The following is a 15,043-nucleotide window of genomic DNA, read 5'->3' on the forward strand; positions in this document are numbered from 1 at the left end:
TAGCATATTTAACGAGATATTTTGTGATCAGTTCACTAACCTCTCCTTATCATCCCGTTCATTTTCTGCGTACGCAATCGGGAACCACCCGAACTTTTGCGTGCGCAGATTTTCTCCAAACTGCCAGCCCTTGGCACGATCTCCGACCAGTGCGATTCGGTCGCCCTCTAGAAAACTGAGTTGATTCTCACCGGAGGACAAATACGCGTACAGTGCCTTCACGGTTGGCCTTTCCCACTGGCTGCCGTCACCGTTGTTCATGGTCGAGCTCATCATGTGTCCCCCCGGGCCACCCGAGCTACTCATCACGCCAACCAACGTGCTCACACTGGTACTGGTGCTGTTGTTCAAATTAAATTCTGACTTAGCCCGGGGCATTTGCATCATCGTACTATTCACGACATCCCCCAGCGAGCGCATATCCAAACACGAAGCATCAATGGAACGGGTCTTGCGCAACTGGGAAGCAATCGACTGAGCATCGTCATCGTCGTCTTCGATGTCCTTCAGCTGTTTCGAGATAAACATGTTCTCAACATTCGATGGCAAAAACTCACGTGTGGCCGCAACTTCATTCCAATTTTCCAGCGACTTTTCGATGATCAAGTGTCCCGAGTGGTGATACGCCATCCAGTGCTTGGCCAGTGAACATTGGCGTTCCAGCACAAACCCGTACCGTCGGCGCTCCTGGGTCATTGCATTTTTCAAACTCAACTCACAAAACTGGTCCAGTTTATGTTTTTCCTCCTCGAAGCTCTGGATGCTCCGGATCTCCTTCTCGGCATCTTTCGGCGAGCTCTTGGAGGTACTTTTCTTGCGGTACTTTTTCATGGTGGCCGCCGCCTTGCTGTAGCTGTCCGAGCGTAGTTTATGCTGCTGGAGAAACCGTTTCTGCTCGAACTGCACCACCTTGGTGTCCTTCTCCAGGTTGGTCTCGAGCGGTACCAACAGGTCCACGTAGAAAGCCTTCAGCTGGAATTGGGAAGGATTATGAAACATGGTTTTACAACGCTGGTTGAATTTATCTAGCTGTGGAAATCGGCTGGAAGGGAAAGCCGGTTTGGAGGGTGTTCCGTTCGACTAGGGTTGCTCTGGGCAGATGTCTGCCATACGGTGACTGTAGCGTAAAATTTAACCGCTTGATATTGGATAATAAAAACAAATGTCGTGCAGCGAACAGATGCTTAAAATGTATAAAAATGACACTAAATTTTTTGCTCCTGAATAAAATTGAAAAATGGTCCCAAATTGAAATCAGTTCTCCCTCACTGTTGTTTCCACCCTGGTTGTCCGATTTTGCATTCTCGCGATAATTTATAATCATGGTAAAAGCGCAGGGTACGGGCTGGTGGTGGAACGACCACACTGCCGTATTTCAATGGGGCTGCTGGCTGACCGAAAGATAATTCCAGCTTTGAAAGAAAGGTAAAAAATCACGACATGCTCTCGTTTGGAAATAATATGTAGCTACATATCGATAAGTAGGTACCAGCCATTACACCCATTGCTTCCAACAGTGTTGTTGGGAGCAATGGGTGCACCAGCTGGCTTGCATATACCGGGGCATACTGGGTACATAAATTGGGTGACCATTCGAAAAACAACACAAATCATAACTAGAGAGGTGCACGGAAAGTGCTCCATATCGGAAAATAGAAGGTGCTGCGCGGTAATTTCGCAAATAAAACAATCCAAACATGAATGAATGCAGTAAACGCTATTAATAGACCATTGTATGAAAAGGTATAACCTCACTTTTCTGACAGTTGAGAGAGCTTGTTTACTTGGACTTATAAAGTGCTTGATTCGGTACAGTAAAAGAATCTTGGTTCGATTTGCTTTTAAATTGTAAACAAGCTCGCTGAACTGTCGTGTTTTTTATCATTTTTACTGAGATGACGTCAGCTTGCAATTTTTCATACAGGCATAATCGTTTATCTCATGCTGCCTCAAAAAACAAAACCATGTTATAAACCCCCAGTTCTAAATGGATCATTCCACGCGAATTGATCAAAAAAAGATGCCAACTTGAAATCGACCTTTGTGGATTTGAACCATATTTGGGGGAATTGTTCTCTAGGGCCAATGTATAAAAACCCAAATTTTTGTGTCTATGCTCAACTCCCCGTTTTGATAAATCGCCAAAGCCCTTGATTTTCTTTTGAACATATCCCCGGTTCTATTCACTTTAGAACCAAACCGCAAGATAGCTTTTCAAGGAGTCTAGAATTTTTTTTTAATTTTTAGGGGCAGTGCTGCCAACTATGCGATTTTTTCAGTTAAATATCAAAAGTAATTTTTTTCTCAATACATATATTTTAATTTTGAAAATCTTAATGCCATCGTGTTCCCTAGACATTGTTACATAAAAAACACTTATAATCTCAATATATTTTGAGCGCATCCTAAGATAAACCGTTTCGAAGGGAAAAACTCGTATTTTCTCATACAAAATCCATTTTTATTGGCTAAAATTGAGAAAATCTTCAAACGGTCATAAAAATAGACCCTTATCTGCTAGAATCAAACCATAAACGTGCCTTGATCACTTCGCGTGGAATGACCCATATTAATCAAATACAAAGCTGTCTTGTATCAGATGTTTCATCGATTATCAATACAAAATAATATGTTATACGGTTTTTTTGGGGAAATTTATGAATTTCAAATATTTTTGGTGCAAAATTATGCAATATTTTTAGAGGAAGACATGCTATCTTCAGCAAAGTTTTATCTACAACTTTGCCAAATGAAGTTATTTTTAATATGCATAAATGAAAAAATGAAAACTCATTTCACGTCTTTAGGGTAAATAATCACCAAATTGACATCACTACACAATAGGAAAAATTTGTAAAGAGCAATTGTATAGCACGAAAATCGTATTTTCGTGTCAAAACAATTTCGTTCGCGTTTTGGGCATGTTTGGAAACGTCGATGGTATAGCATGTCAATTATAAAGCAAATGAAAAGCTGATGATGACTGCAGCGATTTCTGTTTGAAACAATTCACGAAACAATACAACAAAACGACAGTATCTCTGATCTAGGATTTTCCGTGCGCAACTTAGACCAGTTTTCCACGGTGTATCGTATCATTGTATCGTTGTATCAAATCTTACAATGTTCATGTGCTGGTCCTGGATCTCTTTGTACACTCCGACGATGTTCATCAGGGCGGAACCTGCGGAAAAGAATAATAAGAGAGAAACGTAATGGTTAATAGTAATTAGATATAGACATTTTGAGGGCGTTAGTTGATAAGATTTGGATTTTTGGCGAAAAAAATATAATACACAAATTTTTTTGACTATGCACAAAGTGTTAGTCTATTCAGTCAATTTCCAGGCATTTGAACAACATTTTCCTAAATTTTCATAGCAAAATCTTGAAAACTGGGTAAGTGATAGGAAGTGAGGAATCTTCAGAAGGCACCTCGAAAAAAGCTCCTGGACAAACCGTTCTGAAATTTTGCACAGTTCTTGTTCACATCATTGGCCAAGTAACTACGGGAGTTTTCACACAATTATTATTATTATTTTTACAATAAAATGATAACTATTTTTTTTTAGCGAAAATCAGGTTTTTCGTTTCAAAATGCTTCCAAAAATTCAAAACTCGAAAAAAATAAAAAAAAACTCCTGTCATTACCTGGGAAATATTGTGACGATGAATTGTGCAAAATTTCAAAACGATTGGTCTAGTAAACTTTGAGTTACACCGCAAAACAGGTTTTCGAAGAGGCGCCTTCGGAGATTCACTGTCACCCGTTCAATTTTCGGTGGTTTGACTTTACATGAAAAAGCTGTAACTTTTTTAAAAAAACAGTAGCGTTTGGATATATTCAACAAAGTTGATATCTAAAACATTGCAGAATATATGTTTGAAGAGAAACGAATCTGACAAAAAGGAAAGCCGGTTTGAAGGTATCCCGAAAAAAAACCGATTTTTAAGGGGTGCTCCTGAAAACACCACATAACATAGAAACGGCTGTAGTTAGGAAATTGGTATTTTCAGTTGATTTACTGAAACAACGTTTTCTACAACTTTGCTGAAGACTGAAACTGTCTTTCTTCTAGCAGTAAAAAGTTACATTTCAGAAATGCCTTTACAATATATTTTGTAATATAGCCGTCTACTTCTGAGAATCCGCCTTGACAACTCAAGCATCTTTTCCACAGTCACTAAAACACAAAACCTTACGGTTTTGTCGCTAAATAAAGGTCTGACTTTATACTTTTTGACCATTGTGTGCCGGTACACAGTGGTCGGAGGTTGAAAAACCTGTTTGAGTCCTCGCAGTGCACAGTGTTTTAAAATGTCGTTTTCGTACTCAAAATTAATAGACTCTAAACCGTTAACTTTAGAAGTATAGTTTGTTCGCAGAAGTTGTTGCCCTTATGATTACACATTCACAGGAGTGTACCATTCAGTGATTAATTCACCTAGAAGTGATACAACAAAATTTATTTTCCGAACTAATTAAGATAAAGACTTTGAGTCTTCGGCAAAGTTATTACTACAAAAGAAATTGCTGAAGACACCATATATCTAGCTTTAATAGTTTACAAGTTATGGAACATATTATACGGAAGACCCCTTAAAATTAGTTTTTTCTCGATAACTTTTTTAGACATTCTCTTATCTTCTTGGAATCTTCCACAAAGTTATATGCGGTATCGAAGCACATATTTTTGCCGCACATAGCTACTTCCTATCTGTTGAATTTAAAAACATATTCTAAATTTCACGATATTTGTGGGGTAACTTCCACCTTAAGTAACTCATTAAGGATCAAAAAGGAGCAAACAACATCATAACATACTGAAAGTGCTAGCTTTTTACTTTCGTATAGTCTCCAGATTGTTAGCCGACGTGATTCTCCAAGAGTGTTATGTTCAAAACAATATGCCATCGCAGTAGTGTAAAATGCAATATTCAAGCGCACTGCGACAAGCATCTTCATCTTTTCATGGTATATAAATTTGTTCTTTTTAAATTCAACAGATAGGAAGTAACTATGTTCGGCAAAAATATGTGTTTCGATACCGCAAACAACTTTGTGAATGTCTAAAAAAGTTATCATGAAAAAACTAATTTTAAGGGGTCTTCCATATAATATGTTCCATAACTTGTAGACTATTGAAGCTAGATGTATGATGTTTTCAGCAATTTCTTTTGCAGTAATATTTGCTACAACTTTGCCGAAGATACAAAATCTCTATCTTAATTAGTTCGGAAAAAAATTTCGTGTGTCACTTACAGGTGAATTGGTCGGTGTTAAGTCAGACCGGACTAAGTGACAAAATATTGATTTCGAGAAAAACGAGATTAAAGTTTGAATCGCAACATCTTTTACATTATGATTAGAAATTAATTTTTGCCATAATTCTTGTTTATTGTTACATATTTCAAATCTGGCAAAAGTCGAATGTAGCTGAAGATATTCTTTATCCAGTACTATCATTATCTCATTTTTTTATGTTTTGCGACTTGGTCCGGTCTGACTTAACACCGACCAATTAGTCACTGAATGATATACTGCAGTGGATGCGCAGTCATGAGGGCAACAACTTCTCCGAACAAACTATACTTCTAAAGTTAACGGTTTAGACGCTATTAATTTTGACCACGAAAACGACGTTTTAAAACACTGTGTAGTGGTGCGATGGTGCCTTTCTCAATGTTAGAGTGGAGGATTCATCAGAAATCCTTTATCTTATTTCGGTATGTGGGAGGCATGAATAGAATGTGAGTGTGATGGTGTTCCGAGTGGAGGAGACAATGGGTTACCCGCTAACTATCCACAATTCCCATATTTTCTGGGGGAGTTAAGGAAGTTTTTGTGTACGTTTTCTGAAAAATCTTACCAGATTACCTTTGTTCCGGTCCCCGCTCATTGCAACATACCGGGCAATGAAAATGCCTATACTTTAGCAACGGTGGGTGCATTAGAAGGTGACATCTACGAAAGATCAATTTGCATCAACGCATGTTTCAGTCTCTGTCGTCAGAGAACACTCAACAGTTGGCAAACCTCGTGGAGAAATGGGGAACTTGGACGATGGCTACATTCTATTATCCCAAAGGTATCAATGAAGCCATGGTACAGGAGGATGGACGTGGGTCAGGATTTCATTCGTGTAATGTCCCGGCCCACGTCTAACCACTACATGTAGGATTCGCAATTGCGGCGTATTGGGTTGCTGAAAGTAGTCTGTGCGCTTGTGACGGCTATGACGACATCGAGCACGTTATCTGGGCATGCGCCTGATACTTTGACTCCAGGTTAAAGGATTTTCTCTGGGCCCGAGGTAGACCATCCAATGTCCCCGGTCGGCAAATCGCGATCTCTCCTATATGTACTTTATTAACATCTTTATAAAAACGATAAACATCCCAATTTAGCCCCTCTGTTTTAAGTCTCGTTTCTAAAAGTTCCCTGTCCTACTTTGTAGAGCCGACCAGTGCCACAGTGCCACTATGTGACCGCCATCGCTCTTACCACTACATCATATACGCCTTCTCTTCCCTGTCCTTAATACAACTGCTGCTATACCGATGTTGGAAATAAGCCCCCTCTGAATATCTTGACCAAGCATAAGTCTCCGTTAGAAAATCCAACTTGTATTCTGTATTCCTAGTTTTAAGATAGCTTTCATTTTAATTTTCCATTAAAACTATTATTGTCCAGAAATAGAATTGTATCCCTAATTTTAAGATAGCTGTGAAATTTGTAATAAAATCTTGTTCCCACTTTTGTATATTAAACTGTATTTTTAGTTTTAAGATAACAATACAATATTTCGTAAACAAACTATTACCCCCACCCCCCCCCCTCCTCATGTATATCAAACTGGATTTCTTGTTTTAAAATTTTTCATTAAAAACATATTTTGCACCCACTCTTGTATATCGAATTGTATTTCTAGTCTTAAGATAGCTGTAGAATCCTAATATAAAAAAAATATCCGAACATTGTAACCTCCTTGTTTTAAGTTATTTCAAATGTAAAAACAAAACAATTTGGCACCGCCAAGCTAACGCCTTTGTGCCTATCAAATAAACAAACTGAATAAGAAAGGGGAGGGGGCGTAATGAAGAGGGGAGATGTAACAGTAAAAGGGGGGCGATATCCAACTGCATATTATACTTTCCATTTGAGACTGAAGAACCGATGTGACTTTAATTGTGGAATAGGACCGGAAGAAGGAACTTCCGGAATTGTCGATAGTGGACAATATATTTAAAGAATGTTTGATTGGCAATCGGTGATCTAGACCTGCGAACTAAAGTGATTTGGTGACTATGTCAATAGATTTTTAGTCTCTTAGGTATTACGATTGTAACGGTTTATATGGAAAATCCAGTGTGACTAACCAACCTATAACTCTGGAACCAAATGTCAGATCTGAATAAAATTAAGCAAAGCTATTAATGTGAGTTTCATATATTTCATTTGAAATCAAGTTTGTAAAAATCGGTAAAGAATTCGCTAGGAAAGAGATGGCATATTAATTTGGGGGTGTGGCAAGTTTTCCGTGAGCATCAAGAACCGTCATAGGCAGCCAATGTGATCAAAGCTTCTTTGATCGGTCAATAGCGATTTAGACCCGGAAATCGAAGTAATTTTGCATTTTAATATGCATTGCACCATTTAGTCCATCATGGTGCTACGAGTTTTTATGGAAATTTGCTGTGTGTCAATCCGTAACTCTGGAACCAGAACTCCAAGCCAAATCAAACTCAATAGCGACCTATGACGATGCTATACCGTTCATTTGAACGTTATATTGAGGGATTTCACGAGAAACAGGCCGACCACAAAATATGACCATCGTCGATTCGAATGAAACTTTGCAGTTGTGTTCGGTTTATGAATCTCCATGATTTTCTCTGCCAATTGCAATATTTTGATACAAGAGTAATTTTTCGAAAGGGCGTCGACGTTTCTACGCTTCATTAATTTTTGTTCGATTGCTGTATTTTATACAGCAAAACTATCTTAGAATGAATTACAGGGAATGAATACTTCTGTACGAAAAAAATATACACTGAAAACAATGTTGTGTCAGAACTTACCGTTAAAAATGTTTTTCTACCAATAACTTTAAACATGTTTTTAAATGTCATACTAATTGGCATTCAAAACTGTAATTTTATTATACAATATAATTTTAAGTATCATTTTAAATCAAAATGCATTTAACAAAAATCTTCCAAAATGCGATAGTTGTTGAGAGTTTTGGAATTTTACTCCAACAAAAACAATTAATTCATGTAATTTTGCCCTTTTTATAAATTATTAGCGTTACTCTACCATACAATGGCCACAATGCAATGTTCATCATTTTAAAGACGTAAAAGAAGCTTTTTCAGTGTATTTGGATCATGGAGAAGCTTTCAATAAAAAGTTTTCCTAACAACAACTTTTGACATATTTTTAAAATTCATACGATGTGCAGTCAAGAATACAATTTTCTTTTTGAACGCCATTTTAAATCAAAATGCTCATAACAAAACATTTCTAAAATGTAGCAGTTTTCGAGATATTTTAATTTTTGTTTGATTTTTGACATTTTGCAATATTTTGGAAATTGGTAGAAGCTCTAAAACACATGTTTGCCAAACATTTCAATTCGATATATCTTCGTTTTAAGGATATATGTCAGTTTTTTTGTATTTTTTTCTCTTTACTGCTAACTTTAAGGGGCTATAGCTTCTGATGTTTTCGCTGTGTTTGATAGTGTTTCGTTCCTCTCAAAAAATCATCAAGCTAACAAATTCTTGTGATAATCAAGATACTTGAAGATACTTGATTCATTTTGAAGAAAGTTTAAAATCGTAATATGGCAACCAGTTCAAATTGTTGAAAGATTTTTATTTGTGAGTATGCTGTATAAAGCTATGAATATTTCAAAATGGCCCAAACCTCTGAGACCTTTCAAGTGGGTAAGAAATTTCATAGGCAAATAGAAATCTCTGCATATATACATTGGGACATGGTTATATGAAAAAAATAAAATTTTGCTCCGAGTAACTTTTTGGGTCCCATTTAGCTCCCAGAACAACTCTGCAAATTTTAGCTCGATCGGTGCAATTTTATTTTTTCACGCCCACGGTTTAAAGTTTACATGGGATTTCGTATGGGAAAATCGTCTTTTCCAAAATAATTCTTCCAAGAGTCGCCCGTTACTTCCTAAAAATAAATAGAAATGATTTTTATAGAAAATTTGTCAAGGAAACAAAGTTTAAAAGACTGCAAAACGATCTGATGCTTGTGGAAAAAGTTATTAAGAAAAAACCGATTGATGCTCTGAAGATTGATGAAAATTTCACTTTTCATAGCATCACTGCTGCTGACGGTCGAATTATATACAGATTTTTAAACTTTTTCTTATTATGTACAAAAGAAGCCTGAATTGATCCCTAAAATCTTTAGTGAAGTGGCCAAAGAGTGTAGATAAATAATTTAGACATATTAAGAAAAGATTGAAACAAAATTGCGTATAATTGGACAACAAACAGCAGTGGTGCTAGAAAAAATGAATATTTTATTAATCGTCAGAGCGTCAACCGGTTTCGGCTTAATAACTTAATAACTTTTTTATCAATAACTAAATAACTTTTTTCTCAAGCGTCAGATCGTTTCGAAGTTTTCGAGACATGGTTTCTTTGTTAAATTTCCTATAAAAGCCACATAACGTTTTGTTTTTAAGAAGTAATGGGCGACTCCTGGAGGAATTATTTTGTGAAAGTTAATTTTCCCATACAAAATCCCATGTAAACTTTAAACAGTGGGCGCAAAAATATAGTTTCAGGGATTGTGCTAAGAATTTGCACAATAATAAAACTACAAGGGGCAGCCCTATGGGGTTGCACGAGCTGTAGACGTAGGACTATACTACTTAATGTAAAATATTTATTTTCTTAGTACATTTAAAGTAATAATAAATCAAATATATTTCTTACGTGTAGTTTAAGCACAACCAATCAACATCGAATGTTACATATTGAACCAAACCTTCTTAGTTATCAGGTCATTTCATTTGTAGTAGGTGATCGAATCAAAATAAACTTATTTGAGAAGATCTGAAGAAAGAAGACAGAAAACCGTGATCGAACTAATATCTGGAACTAAAGCTTCATAGCAGAAGATCAGCTTTTAAAAATTGTGAAAACTTTTCGATTGTGTGTGGTAAAAAACCCGGACCGGTGAAGAAAAATCAAATTTTAGACAATATAATCACATTTTATGTATAGACCAAGCTTTCCAGTTATATTTTGCCATTATTGTAACTTTCCTAAACTGCCCATATAAGCATAAGAGTCCCACATGGATTTTTGTTGAAAATGAGATATCTGTTGGATTGTATTCTGTATCACTACTGAATCATAATGCACAAATAAGATTACCAGGTTTGTTTAGAAAATATCGGAAAAAATACCAAAACATGGTTGTCCTATGGCTCAATGAAAAATGTAAATCTTGAACAGCGTTTTTCTCGGCTTGCTGTTTTTCAATATGGGACTCTTATGCATATATGGGCAGTAAAGTACGCATACAGATGTAGCGAATGCAGTGGTCTTAATCATATATCTGTGCTTTCCATTGATCTGCGTAAATTTGTTGCTAAGAAAGTTTTCGTCTTTGCGCAACGAAAGCACAGATTGCTATCATGCAGGTTACGCATGCAACCGTTGGAATGCCACATTGAAATCTGTGTTTCGGTCAAAAATGTCTTTTTACCATCTGTGATAACTGAAACAGGAAAAAAATCAGTGATATATTTCCGATAAATTCCAATATTTCCAAAAATCTGTGAAATTTTCTTCAAAATGTCAAAAATCTGCCATCTGTGAAATCTGTGATCAAAAATTGTGAAAAAAATCAGTGACATCACAGAAAAATCTGTGAATATAGTAACCCTGCCAACAAATTAGATATACCTACATTCGCCTCAAACATTGAACCCAAGCGCACAAAGCAAAATGAGTCAACACTGATGATGATGGGTAGAGCGAAAGAGTACTACTACTAGTACCACGACACTATGTTAACCGTGTTTGCAAATGGAGCTCGAATGTACAAGTGTGTACGAATAATTGTGTTCGAGATTGAACATAAAAGTGTGCTTGAAACGAGCACAACACAAAAAAGCAGTGTTTGAACGGACAAGCTCAGTCGCGTGTTGGGCGGAACTAGGTAGCGTACCTCCACAGCCAGTGTAACGGACTTCTAACTCAGCTACGCTGCCTGTGAAAACACACAGTGCAGTGATCTGTTCCGCCTGCCGTTCAACGGACAACTGAGCTTGTCCGGCCAAATCCGTTCTTTAAATAGTCGATGATGACGTCATTCATAGAAGCGTAGCGCGCTAGGTACACAAATCTGTCGTGCCGTACTTGGGAAGCGCTACCTTCTGTAACGATATTTTCTGTAGGTTGTACATTATTTAAATTTTAATACCATTATTTCAAAAATCTTTAGGTTTATCTATTGGAATCTATTCTTGGAAGTATTTCGGGGTGATATGCGCAAAAAAATTTAAAATTTATCATGAGATGGCTGAATTATATGCGTTTAAAATTGGACCACTTTTCGTTACATACCATTTTTGTAGAATTTGCAAAATGCACCCCCATATCGAAAACAAAGACGTAGTCCTACGTCAAAATAGTTAAAAACTGTTATGCAAAAATATTAATTAAATTCCTCCTTAAAGCTGCAGCAAATTTAGAAAAAAGCTGTTTGCTTCCAAACAAAAGCGCCTTAATATATTTTTCTAGTCTATTCTATTTTTAGATCTGCTCGCTAAATGCGTTGATACTATACAATAGGTAATACAAGCAAGATTGGCCGTGGCGGAAACTAACAAGAGTTGTTATATTGGTGATAGAAGCCTATCTCAGGTTGTCACATTTTTGATATATACTAGAAGAGTTTCTATTTTACCAACTAACGAGACCAGATCTATCACACAACTTGATATGATAACAAAGTAACACAGTCTGTAATAATTTTGTTATTTCTTTCTGATCGGGTACAGTTTGCAAAGTAGCTGGTAGTAGCAGCTAACTTTTTGTTCAGCAATATATGCCACGGTGTGTTTGGTAGAACAATTTTATTCTAAAAAAATCGGCATCGCTAAAACTTCAGCACGTGATAGAATGCGCTTTTCCCTTTCATTTGAAAGTAAAATTAAAAGATTCTATCGGGGGCTCTAGAACAACTTTTTATTTTAAAGTTTTTTTGTTTGAAAACTTAAGTTTTTCAATGAAACTGGTTCACATTTTTGCCCCTAGGTAGTACTTTAGACATTCAAATATTACCAAAAGTGACAATCTGATGGACAATTTCAGTGTGTACAACTTTGTAGAAAACTACATCGCGATCTAAAAACGCTAGAGAAAGATATTAAATTTTTATCAAAGTTTCTAGATTCGCACGGGGCCTATTGGTTAAGAAACTTTGTTCCAAAAACATTTTTATTTGTAAAAAAAAATGGATTGCCTAATTTTAACAGTGTGCTCAGAAGAACTTGAATGCTAGCAAAGTCCCACCTTGAAGGGTAAAAAAACATAATTCCGGATTCCACCGTTTTATGCGCACCAATGATATTTTAGGAGCATGGAGATATAGAGAAGAGTAGATAAAATTTGAACGAAATTAGTACTCTTTTGAAAGATGCTGGGCAATACAGCAAAATGAAACAATTTTTTTTCTGTCGCAGATATACAGTAAAGACCCGTTTTTATCAGCCCCTTGGCGAATTTTAAGCTGATAAAACAGGGACATTGATAAAATCGGGACATATATTTTTCTGTCTTTTTAATAAACCGAAGCTCTTAAAATATTCTTCCTTGTTCCTTAGATATAGCCTTGCAACCTTTTTTGATTATTTACTTTAAGTTCCCCTTAAGGGAGTATATGCCCAAGAAAGGATTTATTCGAATTCAACTTGGTTCGTTTGCTAGAGCCCATTAAACTACCAACTATCAATTTTCATATGAAGCTGATAAAGTCGGGTCAAAAGCTGATAAAATCGGGGGCAGATAAAATCGGGTGCTGATAAAATCGGGTCTCCACTGTATTTGTTTCTTCTTTTTTTCTTCACTCATTCTGGAGTATGCTTGATGTAACCTTGAATCCACCTTTTTGCTCGTTAGCATCTTGTGGGATATCTATATTTGGCCTAAATTTTAACTTTATATTTGATCAAACTCAATTATATATTCTGTCATTTGATTTGATTTCGATTGAGAATCCTGATTGACACTGAACTGAACTGGCAACTCTGGCTTCTTGATATGTTGTCATTGCTCTTATCCCATATTATGAGGGAAATCTTCAATATACAGACTTTTATTACTTGAATGTATGGTACAGCCTGATATTTTCTTGTTCGTTTTCTGTTGTGATCCGTGTACAACAAGTAACGACTCCGAAATTTCTTCTTAAAGGAAATTATGAAACATGGTTTTATTCTTTTTTCTAAGATTATGTGCTCGATTTGGAAATAAAATTTGAGGACTAGCAAAAATCTGCATCTATAAATTCTGATGAAATGAATCTACCCCAAAAGATAACAAACATGGATTCAAAACTCGAAGAGCTTTTTTTCTTTTTCAATCATCTTTCTTTTAATGTTGATAAAGACAAACAGGATTCTCAACCCAAAATTGCAATAAAATCCGTCGTTTATTACAATGACTCGAACTGTCTACTTTAGTTCATTCAAATATAAAGCTTTGAATTTAAGCCAATTGTATTTTACCAGGCAGGATAGGATCAGGAAGAAGGGTCATTCTAGTTTACATTAGCTATCCCCTAGAGCGAGAAAAGTAATGAAAAAGGCATGATAAAATCCGTTACTACATTAATCAACATCTTGAAAAAGTATAAGATTATCGAATAAATGTGGTCAACACCTTACCACACCTCATAAAGTGTCATTTTCGCCCAAGACCCGGAGAAATCTGAAAAATATATTTTTTCTGCTGAGAATGGGACTTTGCATACATTGAAATTTATCTGAATTTACTGTTCATTTAAACCCAACATTTTTTTGTATGTCCCAGTTAATCGACTTCTTAATCCATATGCCCCGCGCACACCTAAAAACTGATTAAATTTTAATAACTTTCTCGGGTGATTTTATATCGATTTATAGCATTCTACGAAGTTGTAGACAATGGGATTGTTCATCAGATTTTCACTTTTAGTATTTTTTGAATGTCAATAGTACCAATTAGTAGCAAAAATGCGAATTAATTTCATTAAAAAGCTTAAGTCTTCAATCAAAAAAAAAGTTGTTCTAGACCCCCCGACAGAATATTTTAATTTTACTTTCGAATGAAAGGGAAAAGTTCATTTTTTCATATTCCGAAGTTTTACAGATGCCGAATTTTTTAGAATAAAGTTGTTCGACAAAGACACCGTGATGCTCTATTAATGCATGTATAACTCATAAAGCTCTGGCTTGCCGACGCTTTTTTGGGAGTTAATATTGCACAGTGCCAGGCATTCCCTAGTCAAAAGACAAGAGTTCGTTTTCATTTTGTCATCGGCAAAGCAGAGCTTCTGTATGTATTTGCCTTCCGGGACGTCACTCGGGACTGTTGCCAGTTGCTTTAGGCGTTCACATTTGTCGTGTGACCAGGCCTCTGCTAGGCAGCCATTTTGTCCTAGTCAACATCTGCCATTGTTCAAATCAAAACAACCCAATGCTATTGCACGGGCGACATGGGCCTAGAGCCGGCTAGGCCCACATATGTTGACTACTGTCAAAGTCTGTATATTAGGGCATTGCAATAAATTTTTTTTTGAATTCTCAAAGGCCCCCCCTCTCATATTGTGACAAATGTCAAAGTAAGCTCAGATGCCAAATTTCACATCATTTGGACAATTTTAGACCCCCGCCCACTCCGCTTGAAATTTTTTGAAATTGGTACTATGGGAAAATATGGAGGAAAAATACATTAAATGCAATAACTTTTGAAGTAGCAATCAGAAAATTAAAATTTATACCTCTTTTGGAAG

At 36.3% G+C, this 15,043-nt stretch overlaps 1 protein-coding gene across 1 annotated transcript in view; it reads right to left on the reverse strand.

The window, feature by feature from the left end:
• LOC131685051 (zinc finger CCCH domain-containing protein 13) overlaps positions 1-15,043 on the reverse strand; it is a 429,305-nt gene that overhangs the window by 12,530 nt on the left and 401,732 nt on the right. The window contains exons 6-7 of the mRNA XM_058968440.1: positions 3,123-3,184; positions 41-972 (exon numbers count right to left, since the gene is read on the reverse strand). Of these exons, the coding sequence (XP_058824423.1) occupies positions 41-972; positions 3,123-3,184 (994 nt within the window). The remainder of the gene's footprint in view (positions 1-40; positions 973-3,122; positions 3,185-15,043) is intronic.

This window comes from Topomyia yanbarensis, chromosome 2 (genome assembly GCF_030247195.1).
Source record: "Topomyia yanbarensis strain Yona2022 chromosome 2, ASM3024719v1, whole genome shotgun sequence".
NCBI lineage: Eukaryota > Metazoa > Arthropoda > Insecta > Diptera > Culicidae > Topomyia > Topomyia yanbarensis.